Source organism: Plecotus auritus (genome assembly GCF_963455305.1).
Source record: "Plecotus auritus genome assembly, chromosome: 6".
NCBI lineage: Eukaryota > Metazoa > Chordata > Mammalia > Chiroptera > Vespertilionidae > Plecotus > Plecotus auritus.
Genome location: NC_137773.1, coordinates 17,381,600 through 17,405,219, shown reverse-complemented (window position 1 = coordinate 17,405,219; position 23,620 = coordinate 17,381,600). Strand labels below are relative to the sequence as shown.

The window sequence follows — 23,620 nt, the reverse complement described above, 5'->3', positions numbered from 1 at the left end:
GTAATGTTGAGTTATTATTTTCTGATTTTACTTGCAATAGTCTTTTACTCATATCAGAAAGATGAAATATTTCCACAGTTGCTACAAAAGTAAAGAAATCAGTTCATCCTCCTAGACTCATCAGTATGCCAGGATAAATCTGGATTTGGAATGACAGCAGTTAATGGAGTATTTTTAGATACTATAATAATTGCAGGAGGATTCTAGAAATTCACATGTGAATGCAAGATATTATTCTGCCCCTTCTTACAGCATCAAAGAACTATACCAAATGTATAAAAATAAACACCTTTGCCTCAAAGTACAGGATATTGCCTAGCTAAGTTTAATTGAAAAACTAATATCCACTGCAATTGTCTGTGATAAACTGAGGCTTAAATGATTTGAAAACACTCTGGGAGCAGACAAATCAGATAATCACAATCTTTATGGCTAGAATGGTTCAGCTGGCATTGACAAGTTGTGAAGATAAAGGCTTATAGCAAAGTCAACAGCTAAATGTCTAGACTGGGTTGGGGATCAATGTTAATACTCAAAGTGTAAAAGTGCTGAACTTCAAATGATCTCTCATAGTGTTGTGCTTAATTTTTCCACATAATAATAGTGTAGAACTTTATTTACTGAAAAACTTCTGCCAAATTGTCATTAGGCAGATATCTCACAGTCTTACGGTGCCTTCCACCATCCAGCATTCCTGCCACTGCCTAGGCGTTGTGTTTTGTGCCCTGGCTGCACTCTGAGGGCTTTAGCTGCTATTTTTCTAAACATTTCCACTTGGGTTACTATGAATAGTTTATGAGGGACCAGAGTCAGACTGTACCAATTCTAGGCATCTTTTTTAATTCTTTTTTTTTTTAAGCCAACATGGAATTTGCCTCATGGCCTCACTCTGATCTCAGCAGGAACACTTTCAGAAGATGCTCCTTGTTTTTTCAAAGGCTGTTTGCATGAGTTGATTTAATGCTCTCCTATTATGGAGGCCGAAAGCCAGTGGCAAAAAATATGTGCGTATTGAGTTGTGTCAAGGATTCACTGCATTTAGCTGATTGTGCCCCCAGGTAACACATCCAGCAGTCTCCAACTTCTGTTTGCTTTTTTCTCTTGTTTACAGGAGCAGAGGGCACTGTGTTCCCTAAATCGATAGAGACACCTAACGTCAGGGCAGACCCCTTCAAGGAACTAAGGTAAGCTTCTGACTTTGTGTTCATCGATTTAGCATCTGTTTCCTTTCTTTGTGCCACGGGCTGATGATCCACTTTGAATCCGTGTAATATAACAGCATCACAGCATGAATATGTAAAACAGAGCAGTTAGAAAGGATGAGAAGATAAGCTGCAACCAGGAGAAAATGTTCTCCGAGGACCTAAAGTTGAGGGTTTGGAGGAAGAGGTTGTTCACCGTGTCATTGTGAGGTTTAGGATTGATTGTTGCAGTGTGTGTTGCTTGCTGTATTTTGTGGTACCAAAAACCTACCTAGTTAGAGAACTCATCATAATCGGTGCTGATCAGCCCAAAGAAGAGTGGTGTCTCTGAGAAGCTGAGCTCTAAATGCAATGCAGATTTTTATTTTCCCTGAAATGGTATGGTGGTAGAACTACCTCTGTGGGTATTCTGTGTACTGGTTGGTGTTCATCTTTGGGTGTCTATACGGGAGCTGCCTTTAGCAGAAAAGGACTCTACAATGTTGTGTACTTAACAACAACTATGGAAAACCAAAAAGAACAATAGACGTACGGACAGACAGATAGCTAGATAGACAAACAGAGATAGAGAGTTGGCTTAAAAACCATTCCTGCCACCTAGCGACCATCCCTAACTTTCCAAAAACATAAAACATGGTATGATGACACAAATATAACTTTAATTTTTACTGTATACTTGTAGCCGTGAAAGGTTCGGTAAATGCTGGCTGTCTTCATTTCCCGTAGTTCTTTTAACTAAAAGCGATCGTAGATCATCGTAGCTAGCATGGAATAACGACTTCGGAAGACATCAGCCGTGAGCTACAGTACTTGTATTATACAATCTGCTGTTTCACAGCGCAGTCAGCCCCAAGACCTGTGCTTTTCTGAAAACAGCCGCGACCAAGTTGGAGCTTGTTTCCTTAAACAGAAACACAGTCCCAGTCAGTAGAGACTATATCATCTCATTACAAAACCCACAGCCTTCTTGCAAAGCCTGTCTGTCTTTATGAATACAGGGAAATAAATTGGGCCAAAGGAAGAGGATAATTGGTGGGGAGTGAGAACCTTACCTTAGCAAAATCCCACCTAGAGTGGGCTGTATTTTTAAGATTATACACCATACTGCAAGGTTTTATATTTTACTAGAATAACTGTTGTCATCGGAGCTTCCAGATGCCAGAAGTCACTTGAGTATCTGTTAGCTGGAGCCTATGTTTCCTGTTAGACACTAAAACTGGAATCTTCTAAGCAAATCTACCCAAGGAGGCCCGTGTTTTAGGAGAGAACATGTTCTCTCCATGTAGTGAATCCTCAGGTCCGTGATATAAAAGCCCTTTCCAGACCAGCTAAAAGGTGGCCCAGGTCACTTTGTTTTCACATCTTCCTTAGCAGCAGGGTTATTATTATTATTATTTTATTATTATTATTATTTATTATTATTATTATTATTATTATTATTTTGCAGAGCTAGTCAGTAATTAATGCTGATCAGCCCAAAGATAAGTGTTGTCTAAAAGAAGCTGCACTCTCTATGTAATACAGACTTGTTTCAATGGAACAAGCTCTCCATTACATGGAAGACTTGAGAAATATAAGAGTTGCTGGATTTAGGCTCCCTTTGCTTTAAATAGAAAAATAAATTTTCTGTAGTTAAAAACAAACCCAACCCACACCAAACATAAAGACAACTCTCCAAGCATCAGCCCACTTTAGAGATCATGCCCTGAAGGACATAGAACAGAGTATTTGCTCATAGACTGCTGTCGACACACTTCCTTGATATGCAACCTATGGGAACCCCTGGAACTCACCTTAAGTTAAACCTCCACAGTCACAACGAAATTTCTAAGTTAATGCAACTAAATAAGGACTTCAGGTAGTTGCTTATTCTAAAATTATAGGTATTTTCCACAGGGACTAGAAATAAAATTTTCTGATAGGAAGCATAAAACGATTTTAATATGCAATTTTAAAACTGGTGTTTTGTTTGCACCTGTTCAAATCATGGTGATGCTTGATAACCTGAACTGAGTGAGGAGCCTAGAATGTGATCATTCAGCCCCTTCATCCTTCTGGAATTTTTTTTCTTGATGGCACGTTGTGGGAGAATCTCTGACCAATTGAAAGGATGATGAAATGTGGTGGATTGATTAGTCTAGATCAGTTTCACATTTATCACCTAATGGTGCCACATTGTACTCTGTGCTACTGATTGGGATTGACCTTGGCTATTGAGCTGGCAGGTAATGAACTTGGTGACTGAGCCTCCTGGCCTCTGGCTTTACAGTTGGATCCGTTTTACTGATCCAGCACATGCATGCTGGTGTGTCTTCTGGGCTTAGGAAAGTAGAGTCATCTAAGGGAGGTCCCTGGACTTGTACCAGCAGGTGGTGTGGAGTGAACTGTTCAGGTGAAGCAGAAGCAGTGACTCCAGGACTCCTGGGTGGCAGCACGATGGAGGGGAAAGAGCACTGAGCTGCGAGTCAGGGACTATTGCAAACCCACCATGTGGCCTTGAGCTAATCCTAGAGCCCTGCTCTCTGTAAAAAGCCAGGTCACTTCTAGCTCCAAAGAGCTAATCCCTTTATAGTATTTTACTAGAGAGAGAGAGAGAGAGAGAGAGAGAGAGAGAGAGAGAGAGAGAGAGATTTTATCGGCTGCCTTCTGCATGCTCCCTTCTGAAAATCGAGCCAAAAACTTGGGCATGTGCCCTAACCAAGAATGGAACCAGTGACCTCTCAATGCATGGAACAGTGCTTAAAAAAAAAGAGGACGTAAACAAAAAAGTCATTTGCTGAGTTATGAATTATTGGCTCTTTAAAGTCCCCAATGCAGTTAAGTTGGAATGTTTTTAATAAGGGTTTTTAAAAATAATAATCTATACTCAGATGTTCTTGGTCTTATTAATGGGAAACAAATTGAGTTAAAAGACCACGGCTTATTTATACATAGACTGTCTTCTAAAATAAGCAAGTAAAACTTAAACATCCAACATGTCCCTCACTTAATCCAATCAATCAAACATGAGAAAACAGTATCTGTTGTAGAGACTTTCTCTGTTAGAATAACTTTTGTTTCCTCAAACCCCTACCTTGGCTGCTGGGAGGGTTTTGTTTGTTCTCTTATTTCTGTTGTTGACCTTGTTTGCTTGTTTGTTAATGAAAGGCAGATTTTAGGCCTCTGGCATTTCTTCCTAAAAGATCTCCACTCTCAGGGAACAGACTGGTAGCTTCCTTTCTGCTAGAGTTTTGGTTTACTGCTTTTCTTTCCAGAGTTACTATAGTTACCATATTGGCAGAGTTGGCTTAAGGTGTTTGTAAATAATCCAGGGTTGAGTTGCAAATCACAAAAAGAGGGTTGTTTCTCTTCAGACAAATAATGAGCATTAGTGAGGTCTGCACCCACCCCCCATCTGGGACAGTGTTTGTCGACCATTCTGCAGGGCTATTCTGAAATAAGGACATGTCACTCCAGATTCAAGACTATACTTAAAAATGTACCAGCAGCCCTCACCAGTTTGGCTCAGTGGATAGAGTGTCGGCCTTCGGACTGAAGGGTCCCAGGTTTGATTCCGGTCAAGGGCATGTACCTTGGTTGGTTGCAAGCACATCCCCAGTGAGAGGTGTGCAGGAGGCAGCTGATTGATGTTTTTCTCTCATCAATGTTTCTAACTCTCTATCCTCCTCCCCTCCTCTCTGTAAAAAATCAATAAAATATATTTTTAAAAATGTACCAGCATATACCTATCCTTGAAATAAAATAAAAAAAAAACTCATTTTGAATAGAAACTGACTTTAATGAATTCATGATTTTAGAATGTGACTATTTTAAATATTCTCTTGTTCGCTGCTTTTCTTCCTGGAGTCTGTATAAAGACATATAGAAAACTCCCTGATCTCAGGTTGTGCATGATCTGAAACAGGTCCTGCATACGTGTTTTCTGTCATAACGGAGGAGGCTACCTTTGAATGCCTACCTTGTTCTAAGTATTCTTTTCCATTGTGACGTTTCCTTGTAGGATTCTGATCCTACAGGACCAAGAAATAGAGTGTGAAATCCTATTTCCCACATATGTGTTAGGGCAAAGGAAAAGAAAGAGAGAAGGTTATATAGATCGCTGTATATATAGAACCAACTCTGTTCCTCTAAATATAACTAAAAGCTTGGAAGGAACCACCACAGGGCAAGAAGCCAACAGGTCTTTCTAAAAGAAGTCTGCATACAATTACACGGGGTGGCGACCTGATTCTCCATTTAATGTCAGAGCAGCAGCTGTTTACCAAGTATTTTTTGGTTTGTGTTAGGAATCAATGCATGTGCTCAATTCTTGGGCTGTAGTTAAATGAGTATGCAAGTAATTTATAGTGAATGAGAATAAGATAGAAGTGAACCCTAAGATGCCCTTTTCACCATGGGTCTTAGTAGTAGACAGATGGAGAAACTACAGGGATAAAGGAATATTTACCCTTCGCTATTTGAGCTAGTTCCATCTTTCCCTTTGCCTTACTTATCAAAAGTTCTTATTTTTACAAATGTAATCGAGATTATATTTTAAAGATATTAATCTTATGTGTTCTGTATTTATCTCCTCTCTCTACATTATAATCTGCCATTAGAAGCCTGGGAAGGATAGAGAGCAGATAGCATGATGGGGATTATATGAGGCTAGGATGTAGGGGAAGTCCCATGCAGACAGGAAGAGGAAGTTGAAAACCCAACACTATTGGTCTCTAGTGAATTGTGGGAAGAAGAATATGGGAAATGTAGGGAAAGCAGGTTATGAAATAAATGCCATAGTGACCTTTCTTCTCTGAGTCACAGAGGGAAGAGACTAATTAGATAGGAAAGTCAAAAGCAAAGGGCTCTAGGAAGCCAACTTGCAGGGTGGTCTCATCACCCCTGCATTGTCATGAGGCTGGAGAGAAAAAAGAGAACCTGGGTCAGCACTCTTAAATCTCCTTTAACTCCTGGAGGATGGTTGGGGAAAGCGGGTTTATAGAAGCATCTCTGTGGTGTTGTGTTGAGTAACTAATGGTGCAGACAGGCATGCTCCTGGGCAGGTTCCCTGCATTGGGACTGAGGGCTCCATAGCAGACAGTCCAATGGAGTGGAAGACATGCCCAGACCTCAGTGTCCACCAACACCTTTGAGACCTAACTCGGTGGGTGCTGAGTGAGCACAGAGAAAACTAGCCAGAACTCACTCACTGAGCACTTGAGCCTGGGTTGCTTACCTGATGCCAGTCAGAACAACATCTGTGGAATTGCTTTACTTGTTAGTCACCACAAACTCACAGAAATCCCCTTCCCCATATCCATAATGATATCCTAATGAGGGAGAGGAACATTTATCCTAATGAGGAAGTTGAAACTTTTCAATCACAGAGAAGATACCAGACTAGAATAAATTTATTTTTCCCCAACAATGCATATGGATAAGTTTGAGAGAAAAATTAAGTCAGGTAAGAACAATAAAGAAATATCATTTGCTCTCATGGATGAGCGTGGTTTATAAAATGGCCAGTCTGCAATACAGGGTACGATGCCAGTCATGAAGTATCTTACGGGACTTTGCCAAGCTTCAAAGGCTGTGAGCCTTTCTCTCTGTGTCTTGTAAGGACCACCGAGTAGTATAATCAAAAGGAAAAGGCACTTTCAGTATCCATTCTCAGGCACCTGCTGTTGGTGATGTTCATTTCTCTTCAAGTCTTGAGTCAGCATTGATTGGGACTGTAGTTCAGATCAGATGCTTTAAACATATGCCCCAAAAGTGGTTCTAGAGTTTTAATCTTTTATACCAGCAAGATATTGGGGGAAACACCTTAATAATCAAAACATTCCACAAGCCTTCCTCAAAACCATTACTACAGTCTCTATGAAACCTTCAGCCATCAGCCATGTGCAGTGAGGCTCCTGATTGTCCAATAGGGCGAACCAATTTTCATATGAATTTGAGAGAGGCAATGTGACACATTCTTGTTGTTATCTAAGACAAGTGGCTTTTATTTAAAAATTAAAATTATATCTTTTAGATTAAATTTTTAATGTAAGGGCCTAAAATGTGGAAAGAAAACATTATTCAAAAGATAAAACCATATGGGGGTGGTAATAATTGCACTTCTTATTCATGTTGTCAGGGCAGGTATGACATCAAAAATAAGTGCTATCCTCTCATCCATTCAGAGCAGCATGGGTGAGTGTGTACATTTGTTGAAATTTCTAGGCTGAGGCTACCTTCTGCCTCAAAGCAGAGCACAGAGACTTTATTATTGTTTGTATCTTTATTAAAATGTCAGCTGCTACCTTTTATTATGTAAAATGTGTGATGTAGATTATTGTATTATTCTTGAAAAACACACAATTGCTTTTAAATCTCCCTTTCTTTCCCCTTAGTGGGATGGCCCTGCTGGGTGTGTAGACAGAAATCTTTCTTAATTACACCCTTCATGATCCTGGCTCTAAGCCAGCCTTGTTTTATTCCAATTATAACCTTTTCAAAACAAAGAGTAATGGGAGTTTAGAGAAACAAGCTGACTACAGTTTTTACCTAAAATAAGTTGAGAACTAGAAATGATCCCTTTTTTAAATCAGCCAGTAGATATCTTTTTTTTTCATTATTATTGATCCAGAATTTTTTCATGGTTTGTTAGAATATAATATAAATGAGAGTGAGACCATCGGATGTCAGAACTAAATAACCTGGCCTGATTTCCTGGCCAAGTTGGGCCAACCATCACTCCTTTTTCTGCTGTTATTCAGTGGCTCCCACTGACTTGAAGATAAAATTTCAAAACAAAGCACTCATCTGAAACCCGCAAGTGATGATCTGGTTCTACATGGTAGCCCCAGCCTCTCATCTCCTATTACCCTTTCCACTCCTTCCAACCTTTTCTTCTTCTTCTTTTTTTTTTTTTTTGTTTGTTTTGTTTTGTTTGTTTGTTTCTCCCTCTGCTCTCCTCTCTGCTTTCCAGTCCTTCCATTAAATTTTTAATTTCTCCTCTCCGATTTCAATTTTCAAATGTTCTTTATTCTATGGTGGTTCCCTTCTCTAGCACCCTGTATTAGTTTCATGTATGGACTATCCTTTCTTTACTTTTTTATACTTTCAGGTTTCTTCTGTTCTCTATTATTATTATTATTCAGGTCTCTGGCTTTTTGATGGGACTTTTTCAAATGGTTGGTGATTCATGGATGTCTATTCATCTTTGAGAGCTGAGTAGTAAGAATCTGTTGGAAAGTTTTGTTCACATGAATGGGATTCGTTGAGGGGGGTGCTTCCAGGTAGGATTATCAGGCTGGGATTTTTAGGTTGGTGACCCCAAATATCTGAATTTGTAGGTCTTTTTTTCTCTTGGGCCGATCAATTTTTCCAGAGAAGATTCCTAACCCCTTGTTTGAGATGAACTTTGTGGCCAAGATGTTCAGGTGGGGACTAGGAGGTCTCATTCTTCAATATATAATTTTTCACTTAATTTTCTGTTTCCAGTATAGCACTGCTACTCTCAGGTATCCTATCACAGAGCCTAGAGTTCAAGTCTTCCATAGTTTGTCTTAGTCTGTTTGGGTTGCTATAATAGACTGTGTGGCTTATAAACAATAGGAATTTATTTCTCCTAGTCTGGAGGCTGGGAACTCCAAGACACCAGCAGATTCAGAGTCTAGTGAAAGCACACAACCTGGTTCATAGATGTCCATCCTCTTATTATATCCTGATATGGTAGGAGGGATAAGGAAGCTCTGTAGAGTCTCTTTTATAAGGGCACTAATTCCATTCATGAGGGCCCACCCTTGTTACCTAATCACCTCCTAAAGACCCATTTCCTAATACCATCACATTGGTGATTAGGATATGAAAATATGAATTGGAATGGGAGTACAATATTTAGTTCATCACAGTGAGGGTGGCCTGATCACCTGTGTATCTACAGTGGTGAAATGTCTAGGAGTCTGACAGTATCCCATGAAAACCTCAACCAGTCTTCTTAATTGCAGCCCCTCCAGACACTCCCAACCACATAGGTGTCTGTTGGCTCCCATTCCTGCACCAGGCCAGGATTCTACAGTTTGAATTAGCTTTTGCCTTTATTTTCACCAAACCCACAGGCTCTTAGAGTTCGGTTTTCTGTCATCTGCTAATGAAGTTCCTTTTTTGCTGTTTTCTTTTTAATTTCCAAAGCTTTGTCAACATATTTCTTCTATTCTTGCTGCTTCTCCTTTTCTTTATCCTTGTTGGTTTGAGCCCTTTTTTGGTCCATTTAGTCACTGCATTAGATCTTCAGGAAGGAGCAGGGGCAGATGTGTGTGTAGAGTTCGCTTTTTAATTGGGAGTCCTCTCTCCTCAATTTGTAGGTTTCAACCATTCAACCTTTTCTTTGTTTCCTCTAGAATGCCTTAGAGCAGGGGTGGGCAAACTTTTTGACTCGAGGGCCACAATGGGTTCTTAAACTGGACCAGAGGGCTGGAACAAAAGCATGGGTGGAGTGTTTGTGTGAACTAATATAAATTCAAAGTAAAGGAGCGGAGGGGAGAGCAAGAGAACCGGATAGAACAGGCGGATCCGGCCCACGGGCCGTAGTTTGCCCAAGGCTGCCTTAGAGCCTCCACTTAGAGCCTTGCTATTCCCTTTTCTTGAAACATTCTCTGCTCTTTTTTCTGGATAATCCTATTTATTTTTCACCTCTCAGCTTGAACTTTACTTCCTAAGAAAATCCTTTTTGGCATATCCTTAGGCTCATCATGGTCTGCCTGCTATAAACACACAACCCCTATACTTCACTTTTAGATTCACTGGCTAAATGTCTTCTACATTTACCATTGCCCACAAAGGGGTTCAGATTAGATGGATCATTACAATGTCCATTTTCCCCAAAAGCATGGGTGGGGGGAGCAAGAGTAAAGGAGAGCTGTCAAAGTCTCCTGGAGTCCATAATCTTGTCTAAGCACTGATTAATCATATGTCTTTTGTTTCTATTCATACTAAGTCATTTTCAAAAGGGGATCATTTATTCGTCTTTCTTTTACAACCAGTCTCAAAACTTTAGGCTCCTTTTTTATCCACGGGTGTGCACTAGTCACACTTCAGCAGAGCTTTGCTTTACTTAGGGCCTTTAGCCTGCCGTTCCTATTCATTTTCTCCACCATAATAATTCATAGAGGAATGCCAAGTCCCCTTTCACCCAATTATACATTTCATCCCCATACTCTATTCACAAAGGGGAGATGAATTTTCAGTTCTTTGGATTTTTTTTTTCAAAAATGCCACCTGCCTCATTAATGACAATTTTCCTTGCCTAGCATCTGAGCACAGGCACACTCACCCTGGAATAACAAAGCACAGAGGAATTTGAATCCTTGAACAACTGAGTGCCATACCCCTAACCTTGAATAGAAAATAGATGCTAATAAATTCAAGGTCTTAAAAATATGAATTATAGTCATTTCACACTTAGTGGCAGCTTCATGCTGAAGAAATAGCTTAAAACTTAATTACAATGCTTGTCCCTTCATTAAATACAGATGACATGACTCCGATAGATATTTTGCAATGACATCTGAGGAGAGGAGTTGAGAAACTCATTAGTTTTTCATGATGGAGAATATCGACTGGGTACTGATTAAAGGAAAGTGTTTACACCCTTTTTAACATGATGCATCTGTCTATTACTTCATGGTTCTCCCTGTGGTCCTCAGGGAAAGCTCTTTGGGAAATGAAGAAAATGACTTTTAGTCTTTGAATGCAGACATGTTGTAGAAAATGTGTATGATGAGTGGGATTGAAATGGAAAGCAGGAGGCGTTGAACTTTTGATTGCCTGCCCCTGCAAATGACTGGGCTGCACTTTGAGGACCATTCGCGAGACACACAGCCATAATGGGTTGGACACATCCCCCTCTCAGTGCTTGAGGAGCTATTACAGTACAACATTCAGCACTTCAGTGGCTCATTCTAAAGCTAGAAGTCAGTTCTTAGAGAATGATGTATGGAGGAAGCCAAATGTACAATCCCCCTCTCTTTGTGCAAGTTGTGATATTCTTACAAAAAGGAAATTTTCTCTTTATTCTCTGTGCCTAGAGGTGTGAGTGTGGAGAACCAAAAGTGAGATAGTGTAACTTAAGAAAGCAGTTTCTAATTGTCTGAAGTGGTCAGTTATCTCCCTTGATAGTCAGGAGCTTCCCATCACTGAGACTCATGGTAAAGGGGACTGTCATTTCAAGACTACTCTGGAGGTGTGCCAGGCATCAGAAAGAAGGAAGACTTTAACTAAATGACCTTTCAGATTCGCTCTAATATGAAGATTCTAAGACTCGGGGCTTCAAAGTACTACTCACAGATACAGTTTTAGCAGAGACCCCTCATTAAGTTTAAATTCCTTGAAAAGGCTCTATTCATTGAGTAGATGAAGAACAGAATCTGTGAGCAGCATTGACTGACTCCTTTTTATATTTCTTTGCACTGGGGGGTGTTTGGGGAACAATTGAATTTCTTACAGTGCTTTGTAAATTTCAAAGCATTTTTACAAAACTCCCTCAAAAACTCCCGCAAGTGGGACAAGAGGGATTGATCATGTTCTCATTGTACAGATGAGGAGACTGAGGGTGAATATGTGACCGAAGGAACAGTCCCTGTCCTTGTTGTGAGCTCAGTGAGATTTTGAGGTTTTGGTCTGCGGGCAGAATCTCTGACACAGGCTGCAGCCCGGAGTGAAGGTTAGATGCAGAAAGAGCTCTTGGCCACACGGCCGACCTGGGATCCTGGTTTCGCCACCTGCTAGGGTGTGATTCTGGCAAGGTTTTCAAGCCTCTTTCTGTTTCTGTTCCTCATTTGGAACAGGATGTTAAGAACAGCACCAACCTCAGAAGGACTTGTGAGAACTAAATGGCATGACATATAGGAGCTATTTCAAGCATTTCCTAGAATTTGGGGTTTTGTTGTTGAAGCAACAGATTATTACTCACTCTAGATTATGGCCAAAATGAATCTGTCCTGGTGATTGGGTAGTTTTGCTCTATCATATTTCTCATAGGTAATGGTGAGCAGCAGGTTAATAGCCTATTTTGTACAAGTCAATATAATTGAAACAACAATAAAACAAGTGTGAGCCAATGAATTGGCCCAATATCTAAAGTGAACTTTAACCCAGCTTTTGAAATTCTCTAATAGCAAAGGCATTTGTCGTCTGTGTGAGACATGAGAAAGGCATACCTTGTCATAAGGAGAGAAAAACTGGGAGACTTTAACACTCCACAAAGAAAGGTAGAGCAGTGAGCGGTGATCACTGTGGTTATGAATGAAAAAATGAATGTTTTAAGCTCTCCTGCCACAAAGAGCTTCTGAGCTTCTGAATTGTAGTATGGTGAGGGATGGAGGTGGGGGCTCTTTTTAAAAAAGGAAAAGTATAACATTTAAGTATCAGATGTTCAACTAACTCGAGCATTATAGAGACTAACATAATGTCCCTCCTGGCTCCTTCAGCCATTCATAGGCAGGAGATGGAGGCTAGGTGAGCTTCCCTGGACGACCACACTCTGCTGGAAGTCCAGGAACCAGAGCCCTGCCTGGGTGCCTTGGAGCCCGGCTGCTGACTGCTGCGGGCAATCAGTGGCTCTCTCACAGCCCCAGCAGGAAAACAAAATCACACGTGAAACTCAAATGAGGTTGTTGTGTGTGTGGTTTTTGTTTTTGTTTTTTGAAAAAAAGTTCACATTGACATTTTTTGTATCATCCTAGAAATTGCTCATTAATTTTCATGCGTCCATAAAGGTTTTGATCCTCCGTTAAACTGCACCCTTACGAGTTTTGGTGTTTTCTTACCCCTGAAGGCCATAGTGGGTACCTGTTTTGCATGTGGCTTGGATGGAGTTTTATCTCATGACCGTAGGTTGCTGCCATTAAGCTCTTGCATCTTACCTGAAACCTATTGCTGACCCAAATGAACCTGTACGATACAGTGGCTACTGTGGTTTTTCTAGTAGGATTAATCGTCTTTGGTAATAAGATACCCCTAAGGCCATGATACAGCAAACCCCAGAAGTGATTTTTAAAGGGCTGGTGTCCCTTGGCCTGACACCATTCATTAAGGAGGTCTAGTAGATGAATAGCACACAGGTCATAATGCTGTTTCCATGGGTTCCCTGGGGAAGCAGTTAAAACAGGGTTAAGGGCCCGACCAGTCTGGCTCTGTGGTTGAGCTTCGACCTGTAAACCAGGAGGTCACAGTTTGATTCCTGGTCAGGACACATGCTCAGGTTGTGGGCTTGATCCCTGGTCGGGGGCATGCAGGAGGCAGCTGAATGATGGTTCTCTCTTATCATTGATGTTTCTATTTCTCTCTCCCTCTCCCTTCCTCTCTGAAATCAATAAAAATATATTTTTTAAATAAAACAGATGAGGGTTTCAGCCTGGGACCTCGAGACCAGCTAAGCAGTGCCGACCCTCTGGATTACTAATCCTCCCACATTCCAACTGAAAGACTGAATAAGGTCTGCGGACACAGCCTACACAGTAGGGCGATATGAAGCAGCCTCAGAGTGCCAGTTCACAAGTGGACCCATGCAGAAGGCTTTGAGATGACATTTGCTGCCAGAATTTGGACATTTCAGCTGAGTAAGGGTCTAGTTGGACCTACCAGGCTAGACACATAAATATAACCCAAATGAATCTATTCAGTCCACAGAAATCTACATGCTTACTATGTGTGTAACATGTGTGCTGGGGACACAATGATGAACAAACAGGTCAGCTGTCCCCCTTGGAGTGACATCTGTAGTTTATTTTCTAGCAGGGAGACATTGTCTACTGGGGCGAAGGGATCAACATTTACGGAGCACACTCCCATGCCTAGCACCGGCCTACTTCCTTTAGTGTATTATCTCATTTAATCCTCACATCAGAAGTTCCCCTGGGAGAAAGCCCTATAATCATTCCCGCTTTACAGACAAGGAACCGGGGCCTTGTGGAGGTTCAGGGATTTGCACAAAGATGGTGAAGGAGCCAGGAAAAAGAAATCTCACTTCCCCTGACTTTAGTTTATACTCTTTCTGCCAAACCATCCCGCCACGCAAAACGAGTCTGCTCTCAGCTAGGGGAGGAAAGGCATTTCGGTGTTCATACTGCATTTTGTACGCTTCTATTGCATTTCAGAGTTTCTACTTTGGAAAAGGAACTCGAGGACATAGCAAGAAATGGCCAAAGTTCAGATTTCTGGCCATCACCTCACAGAAAATCTGCCACAAGGGAAATGTGTTACTACAAACACAGCCCCACCTTGGGAAAAATGCAGGAAAACACAGATCAACAAAATTTACTTTTCAGTCACAGCTTACTAACCCGTATCTCAGAATGGGGATTTGTAGAGCTCCCCAAAAAGTATGCAGCACCAGTCTTCACGGCCTTTTGTGTCATGTAATTGCTATTCATCCTTTCACTTGCTTACTGTTTGTGTCCCTTGCTGGGTTGTAAACTCTAAGCCAGTGATTCTCAACTTTTGCTTCAGGTTAGAACCATCTGAGGAGTTTATAAAGAATCCGACTCCCAGTCCTCATGCCAAAACAATGAAATCAGAATCTCTGGAGGGGCAACTAGACGTTGGTGTTGTTTAGAGCATGCCTGGTGATTCCGGCAGGCAGCCAAGCTTGAAAACTTGGCTCTAAGGAGACAGGTACTGTGTCCCACACCCTCATCACAACACACCCCCGGGTATCGCAATCTCTGAAACAGTGTCTAGCATGGTAATGGACACTCAGAGAAGGCTTGTGGAATAAATGGGTGGGTGGAGAGATGAAAGATAGATGAGTGAGTACATGAGTGAGTGAATGAATGAAGAAGTCAATGATGATAACCATTTGCTAGTTGTGTAAGTTCTTATTAGAATAACTGTTACTAGATAATAGTTTACAGTTGACCTTACAATACTTCGGATTCAATAAACTACTGTGCCCCACCCCAAAAAAAGAATCATCAGAGGTTTCAGATAAGTATATGAAAAAGTAAATAGCACACTGCAGGGTGCTCACGTCTTCTGGAAGTGCAATTTACTTTGCCTTCCTTAATACCGTGTTAAATCTCCACTCTTGGCACACTCCCATCCCAACAGTGCAGGCAGCCAAAGGTAATGGTTCATTATTTTTTCTTCCGTGAGTCATGTTTGTCTGAAGGAAGCAAAGATAACAAAGAGGAAATTATGGTTTGTGTGGAGTGATATGATTGCTTGTAAACCGAGCAATAAAAGGGAAGTGTAAGCAAGCGATTTGGAATTCCAAATGCAGAAAAAGCACAGAACGAGAAGTGTATGCCCTCTTCACATTATAATTGGGGGTGGGAGAAAGACACTGCAGTATTTCCCATACCTGGGCAGCCCACCATTTCCTTGTTGCAGCATCGATGAGCTCCCTGGATAATTCTGTGGAATGTCAGTGCCACGTCGGGCACGGCAATTTTTATTCTAGCTCGTACTCATGTACAAGTTCAAGTAGGTCTGTGCATACATTAGGGAGCAGTGGAAAGACCAGTGGAGAAAGTAGCATTGTATGGATTTCTTTTTCTTTTTTCTTTCTTGTTGGAAGTATTACAGATATCCCGTTTGTTGGTTGGTTGTTTTTTTCCCACTGACCCTCTCCACCTGCACCCGCCCCTCCCAGGCCTTCACACTCTATTGTCTGTTTCCACATGCGCATCTAAGTTCCCTGGTTAATCATTCCCACCCCTTTTCCCCCTTGGATTTCTATTGACATACCTAGTACTACTTTGTTACTCGGATGTCAGCTGACATTATCCTGTCCCATAATATCTTCCTAAGCGTGATTGGTGCAAAACTCTTTCTGACAGATTGAGCAACATGTAATATCCTGAGGTCCTCCTTCTAATTCGGTCACCTCTATTTTGGGGCATCTATTGTGTGAATATATTCAGTTTAAGGCCACGCACCACCACCAGCTTGTATATCACTTCTGTGCAAATTAGAAAAAGACATTTCCCTTCCTCAGGGCACTTAACTTCCATTTATCAGGAAATTGTCATAACGTGGTGGTTTTTTAAAACAAGATGCTTATTGCTATGTACTAGAGAATGACAAATGCACAAATCTATGATGCCTAGGATTTGAATTGCTCCTGCACGCGCATGCGCGCGCACACACACACACACACACACACACACACACACACCCTTGCCAGTGCATGGCCTGCATGACCATATAAGTCCTGCTCTCTCCTGAACAAGCATCTCACCCTCCTCCCATGTAATTACATTGATTACAGTTTGGATCTCAGCATTTTTCATTTTACCACCAAAAAGACGACTCATACAAAGTTCTGGTGTGTACAAAAGGTTTTACTGAAGTTGTGAGAAAGAAAAACAGGCTGAAATTCAATAGTAAACATTCTTGTTCGAATAAGTCTCCAGGCCACGTTGCCCAGTCCTTCTATTTCCTCTCACAGTCTTTCCATCCTTTCTTCTCTCTTCACTTTCTACTCCTGACCCCAGATATCTGGATTCTTTCTATGGCATATCACTTTAGTTATCTTCAGTAACTTAGGTTCCTGCAGACCCATGCCTTTAGGGTGTTCTTTTCCCCTCAAGCTACATATTAAAGTATTATTCCTAAACAAAGGGAACTCCTTTCCTAAGACAAATTCCAGGGCAAGCATTGAGAACCAAAGCACTTTAATGGCACACCGATATAGATTTTAATCTATAGATGATGGGCGAGCCAACAGCCACAAAATAAAAGAAGCACTATCACATTCATCATAACAGTGGTTTTTTAAAAGGTTTTACTGTCCGCATGTTCTTGATTTACCCTCAGTTTGGCATTACTGATGAAAAATATTCTAGTGCAAATGGATTACCTCAAATAAAGCAGCCAAACCAAATGCTGTCACGAAGGTGAAAATATCATCTCAGCAGGCTTTTCTTTAATTGAGGGCCATGTGATGAAGGAGTTCACAGTAGCTGAATTTAATGAAAACCTGCTTCAAGTGTATATAAAAAGGTGTGAAAGCTAGGTGCCTCTTCTATCTGGTACATTTCCCAGGACTGTGGTTAATGGGGATTAAATATGACACTAGTTGCTGACTTATTCAAGAATATATAATTTTAAAAAGAGAAAAGATAATATAGAATATCAGTTTAAGTTATAAAGTGGAGGAGGTGCCATGGCCATATTGGCAGAAAAATAGAAGTCGTCAGTTGGGTTTGTAGATTCCTTCTCATGGGGTGTGAGAGGCACCTGAGAATTTCTAAAAATCAAATTTCAGAAGGTATCAGAAGTGCACATGTCAAATAGCTTCTAAAGTGGGTAAGTAGCAAGAAATGGAGTCTTTAGAAAACATTCATGCTGAATAGTAAAAAACGAACAAACAAAATCGATGACTTGTGCATTACTGCTCTTCTCCCAAATCAAACTGCATAAATGCAAAAATATTTTCAGCTTCTGCCAAAAAGGCAGTATCTTCAGGGTATACAGTAGCCAATTAGAGTTTAATACAGTGACCAAAATAAAGAAAAAGAATGCAGTATGGACAACAAATATGAAAGTACTGGGCAGAAAACTAATTGGAAACGTAGGAAGAAACCATCATGTCCAACTGTGAAGAGAGACAGAGGACATCATTTGATCAGCAGGGACTGGGTTCTCTGGGGCTCCAAGTATGAGAGGTCAGGGACTGGGGGAAGCTTAGTTTTACACTGCAGAGCCCTTAGGAATGACGTTGGGTGCTGTATCAGCACTGAGCTTCAACACAGTGTACACAGGCACACAGCAGGTGAATGGGTGTTTAGCAAAGCCAATGCCATTGGTCCTCTTCCCAGCACACACTTATATGGGAAATTTAACGTAGAATTCCAAAAAATGCAAAAGACTTTAAAAAGGTTAACACAATTGAGTGCAGGAGGTATGTGCCAAAGTCTGTGTTAAAATATGGAAGGAAAAGTCGTTTCTCTGACAGCAGGGGCTATATGAATGACAGCATACAGTAGGTCATTAATACATATGGGGCAGATGGGATAGATGGATGGATGATGAATAAACTCCCAGGTGAAACATTATGAATTGCCAAACTATTGTACTAGTTAGAATACTTTATAGACTACACTGGAGTTTAGACCACAAAGGTTTAGCACAATAAAAGGGTGATGGCATTCTAGGGGGAAAGGATGGGTAAGGATGATGAAGTAAGAATGTGGTGATAAGAAAGAAAGCATAGTACTGTGGACCTCCATGTGGTCATAGCCATACAGACTTTTGATGGGGACTAACTAGTCTTTTATGCCCTGACCCCTCGCTTGCTCCCCTGCATCTCTTGCACTATGGACTCCAGGTATGGCAAATTACTTTCTCAAGTTCTTTCAACCCCCGCTTGGTCTTTGAATAGTCCTCTGCCTGGACTACTCCTTATTTGGGGGATCTGAATGTAGACATCATCTCATCCTATAAAGGCATGTCTAAACCCTTAAACTTGTTTCAGTGTTTAACACAATCATAGCACTTATTCCTCTGTATTGTGTTTATATGCTTAGATGTTCCTTTCCCCCTAATAAGTTGGGGTAAGACCGAGATAGTCCATGCCTCATTCACACTTACCAGCCTCTAGCACATCAGTCCGTATTGAATTTATAAGCCACTCTGAGTTGTAAAGAATTATAGGAATGTTGCTAGAGGAAAAGTTATCAGAACAAGTTAGACTCACACCTGTGAAAGGCAATGAAAATGAAGAGATGGGAGATATTAGAGGAAAAAATGAGACATATGGTTATAAGCTAGAAAGTGATTTATGTTATTCTATTTTCCAGAACCCTCTTTTTACTTTCCTGATAGCACTTTTATGTAGGGAAATGGAGTTGGCATGTTGTCATATAGAATGCCTTAGCCGCTTCCCGAATGTTTGATGAAGCATGTTGGGTCGTTGGAGAGGAGTGGAAAGGGCCATCCATACTTCTTATGAATAGCTTTTTGCTTTGCTTGATAGCTCCTAGGAATTTCAATATTTCAATATTCACAGAGCTTCCAGCTTGCTTATGTGCTGCCTTGGAAGCCTTCGAAATTTTCTTCATGCATGCCTGCCTTGTCAAGGAGTTTATAGTACAGTTGGGAAGACAACAGGGATGTTGTCATTTACAGCGGTGTCTTGGCAGTAACCAGTATCCACAGAAGCTACCTAACAAGTGTTTATTGAAGTGAAGGCAAGCTGGGATGATGTTCTTTTATGCCATGAGGCTTGTCTTTCACGCACTGTCTTCCGAGTGGGTGAAAAACACTTTAGGAAGAAGATTACTCTGCCATGAATTACTAAGAACAGTGGCTCCTGTGTACTGAGCACTGTGCAAAATACTTTATATACATTTAATCTGCAAAACAATTCTATGAGGTAGGTACTATTTTTATCCCCGTTCATTGATAAGGAAACGGGGGCCTGGAGATGCTACAAGTAAATGACTCAGCTACTATTTGAACTTAGTTATGTCTAAATCCAAAGACCTCTAGGTTAGACTGTCCTTCATGGAGTCAGCTCTTCTCTCAGAATCTCCATAAGATATGTGCCCAGAGAATGCCAGGGCTTTGGTAATTTGTAAGGCACTGTTCTACCTTTTCCTCCATTTGTGCTCCAGCCCTAATAGAAGCCAAAGTTGCTGGTATAATTAGCACAGACACTGCCTCATTTAGCATCAGAGTCTCTCTAGGCAGGTTAGTATCTTATACATCATTAGAGGCCCGGTGCACGAATTCGTGCATGGGTGAGTGGGGGAGCTATCAGGGGCAGGGCGGGCCAGGGGGAGGGGCGAGGGCAGTTGGCCGGCTGGCCCCTCCCCCTGGTCGAACTCCCCGTCAAACTCTCAGTTGAGGGGACAATTTGCATATTAGCCTTTTATTATATAGGATGGGCCCCCATCTGTCTCCATCTAGAGCAGGATCTCTGCTGAGCACAAAACAGCCCCAATACTTGGTACAATCTTACCTAGCTGCTAACAGGTTTCTAAGTATCCAAGGGACAAAACTGTAACTGATGATTAAATTCGCTTTAGATTCATCAAGTGATTTGATCTCGGTGCTTCGAGGTAACTAGTTTAAGTAGCTCCTTTGAGTAATTGGGGATGGTTTTGCTTGAATCTCTGAGCAGTGTTGCTTTAGGGAATTCTATGGGCAATGCCAAAACAACAAGGGAATTTGATCTTGAGGACTTCCTAGGGCCAGTCTTTAAAACTGATCATGTCTTCTTCTCATTGTAAGCTTCTGTTGGGATTTAACAGTCATGGCTGTGATATATTCATGTGTCTGATCCCCTCTGGGGCAGTCCATGTTTCAAAGATATCCCATTCTCCAAATAGTTCTTTACCCAGTGACTGTCCATTAGAGGCACCTGTTCGCAATCAGTAGCTCCAGATGTGCTGAGGCCTCAACAGACAATGCAAGAGTCTCCTAGAACCTGGCACACAGGGGAGTAATGGGTTTAGAGGAAACATCACTGTGACAAAGGGAGGATGATTTACAGAAAAGGCAGGGCAGGCAGATGCTGAGGAACAGGGAGACTAAATTCCTGGAAATTAAGCCTATCAATAACAGCATTTACATGATTATAGCCCCTTGATGCACCCCTCCTAGCCAGCAGGAGTTGGTGTTTGAGCAAATGGAGGGGTCTGGAGGACTGAAATGGTCTCAGATCTGGATTGATGCAAATGTGGAAATCAGAATTTAAAAGACACACTTTCATGTGGAACAGACATCCCTTGCTTCCCATCTTTTTCTTCCATGTTTTCTTTTCCTCTTTAAAAACCATTTAACAAGAATCATGAAACAGAACAAAGGGAAAGAAGGAGGTGAGCTGTTTATTGGAGGTAGAAAATTCAGCTCCTGCTGGCACTCTGTCACCACACTAAATAAGTATCGGGGACTCTCTTTTCTCAGCTTTGAACGGACCCAGAATGTCACTGTTATCAAAGCTGCACATTGAAGAGGACAGCAGATAATGCGCCTGGTAAAATAGGCAGCTCAGCCAGGAAAATACATAACAGTTCCATTCACTGACCCTCCTTTCCCTCAGCATCAACTTGTGTCATAAATTGTTATTTGCTGACAAGTTGTGCTGATGGGAACTCCAGGCTGGTTGCAGCACAGGAGAAATATGCCATCCACTTAGTGCCAATGACTGTCAGCCCTGCTCATTCCATGCTGATCACCATGGAGAGAGGAAAGGTGATAACCACCATCATTACAGAACTAATTCCCACATATGCACCTCAGCACATCCGTGACCAGAAAGAGATTCAACCACTACAGAGAGCACAAAAAATTCTGCTGACATCTACTCTCAGCCCTTCCCAGTGCACACACACACACACACACACACACCTTCCCAATGCCTCCAACACACATATACACACACCCTTCCCAATTCCCCAAAACACACACACACAGCCCTTCCCAGTGCCCCCAACACTCTCTCTCTTGCTCTCGCTCTCGCTCTTGCTCTCTCACCAGCATATCACTGCAAAACAGGAAGAATTGCAGAATATTTCAGCCTTCAATTGCCTTGATAATGATTTTGAAATATTTTCTATTTTTAGCATAGTGGCTGGCACATATAAGTATTTGGAACTTAAGTCATTGTTGAATGTAAGAGTGGCCTAATGGGTTTAATCTAAGTGGATTTTTCAAATAGGATATTCGTGATGGTTACTGTTTATAATGGATTTTCACAGATATTCATCTACTTGATCTTTACCTCAAGAGCAGCAGCTCCTCTAACTGTCCTCTTACTTAGGGTTCTTTGATAATGAACAATAGAAACACATTCTAAAAGAGGATGTTCTTTGAAAGGGTGTCAAGAAGCTTCAAAACAACAAGAGGCTAGAGAATGAGGCCTGGAGACAAGAAAGAACTAATTGGCTTCAGACATCCTGAAAATAGAAATGCTGGGAACCAGAAGAGTATGCCAGGGAGCCACTGCTAGGATGGATACCTGGTTTCCACCTCCTGTCCTTTTGCTCAAAAGTCTTATTCTAGGCAGGTGGACCAGGTTGTCTTAGCCTGGTGTCCAGGCCCACCCCCTGACTCAGGGAGTGTGGGCCCCAGATTACAGTTCCATTGGATTGCATTTAATGAGAAGAAAATCCCAGAAGGAAATCAGGGTGCTTGTGTGGAAAGGGGAATGGATGCTGGGCAGCCAAGCACTACATTAGGGTCTACCATATCCCTTTTATGGATAGAAACACTGAATCTCAGAGTTTTTTTTCTTTTCAAAATTATACACATGGTGCTTCAAAAAGTGACTAAAACCTGGATTTTCTGTCCCCAGATTCCACATGCTTTTCTTTATAACACATTCACATAACACATTCATTTAGACCTCAGAACAAGTCACTAAATACAATGTACATTGGATCCTGAATAGAAAAAGGATATAGGGAGAAATTGGTGAAATCCAGATAGAATCTATAGTTAGTTCATTGTACTACACCAATGTTAATTTGTTAGTCTTTACAAATGCACCATGATCATGTAAGATGTTGATATTAGGGGAAGCTGGGTGAAGGGTATACAGGAACTATTCGTGCTACCTTTATAACTTTTCTATAAATCTAAAGTTATTCCAAGTATACTAGTAAAATTATTTTAAAATGTCAGGTGGATGGCTCTCCTTAGATTTCTTTGGGACAAAGTGACTCAAATTTATTTATAGCCTTCTAGATGGAAGGAATTCCCAAAACTGTTGAAATTTCAGCCTCTATACCAGAGGAAGAAATGTTCTAGAAAGTGCCGTAATCTTACCAGAAAGAAAGCGGAAGGACAAACAACATGTTCAGAAACCTCAGAAGAGGCAAGGAAATTTGCACACAGTTGTGAGAGAGGTGGGATTTGAGTTGGTCATGAGCAATGATGATATTGGGGTCTCCCAGGAGAGGGAAATCTGAAGCATGATCCCTGTATCATAGAGAGAAGAATGGCATTGGAATGGTGCATGTGGTAGGCATATGGAAGACCCCTTCATCCAGACTGAAAATTTGGGATGTACTCCTCTCTGTTGTCAGTTGGTCGAAGTGCTCAGAGCTGTTTTTAGAAAGGATACTCCCACTTGATGTGTGGGGAGATTCTGAATAGAAAAGCAGGAGGCAGGGAATATGGTGGGAAGATGATTCAAAATTTAAGATAAGCACTAATTCAAATCAACTTTATATTGTAAGCATTGGCAGTAGTCATCAGTGAAAATCTTTGTCCAAATATCCAGAACTATATGATAGGGGCACGAAACACTTGCTATTTATGGCAACCGAGAGAAGCAGACTGGATGTGGAATTTGGCTTTGTTTGTAGAGCGCTCTGATGTCTTGGTAAAAGGTTATCATCCTTTTCATTGTATGAAACAGCTGTTATTATTTTTAAAACATATTTTTTTTGTTTAAAAAAAAAGACAGTTTTATTTAAATGCATATTAAAAACTTACTGTCT

At 41.1% G+C, this 23,620-nt stretch overlaps 1 protein-coding gene across 1 annotated transcript in view; it reads left to right on the top strand.

The window, feature by feature from the left end:
• Positions 1-23,620, top strand: part of SGCD (sarcoglycan delta) — a gene marked incomplete at its 3' end in the record, with an annotated part of 771,422 nt that overhangs the window by 698,451 nt on the left and 49,351 nt on the right. The window contains exon 7 of the mRNA XM_080672659.1: positions 1,112-1,184. Coding sequence (XP_080528785.1) covers positions 1,112-1,184 — 73 coding nt within the window. The remainder of the gene's footprint in view (positions 1-1,111; positions 1,185-23,620) is intronic.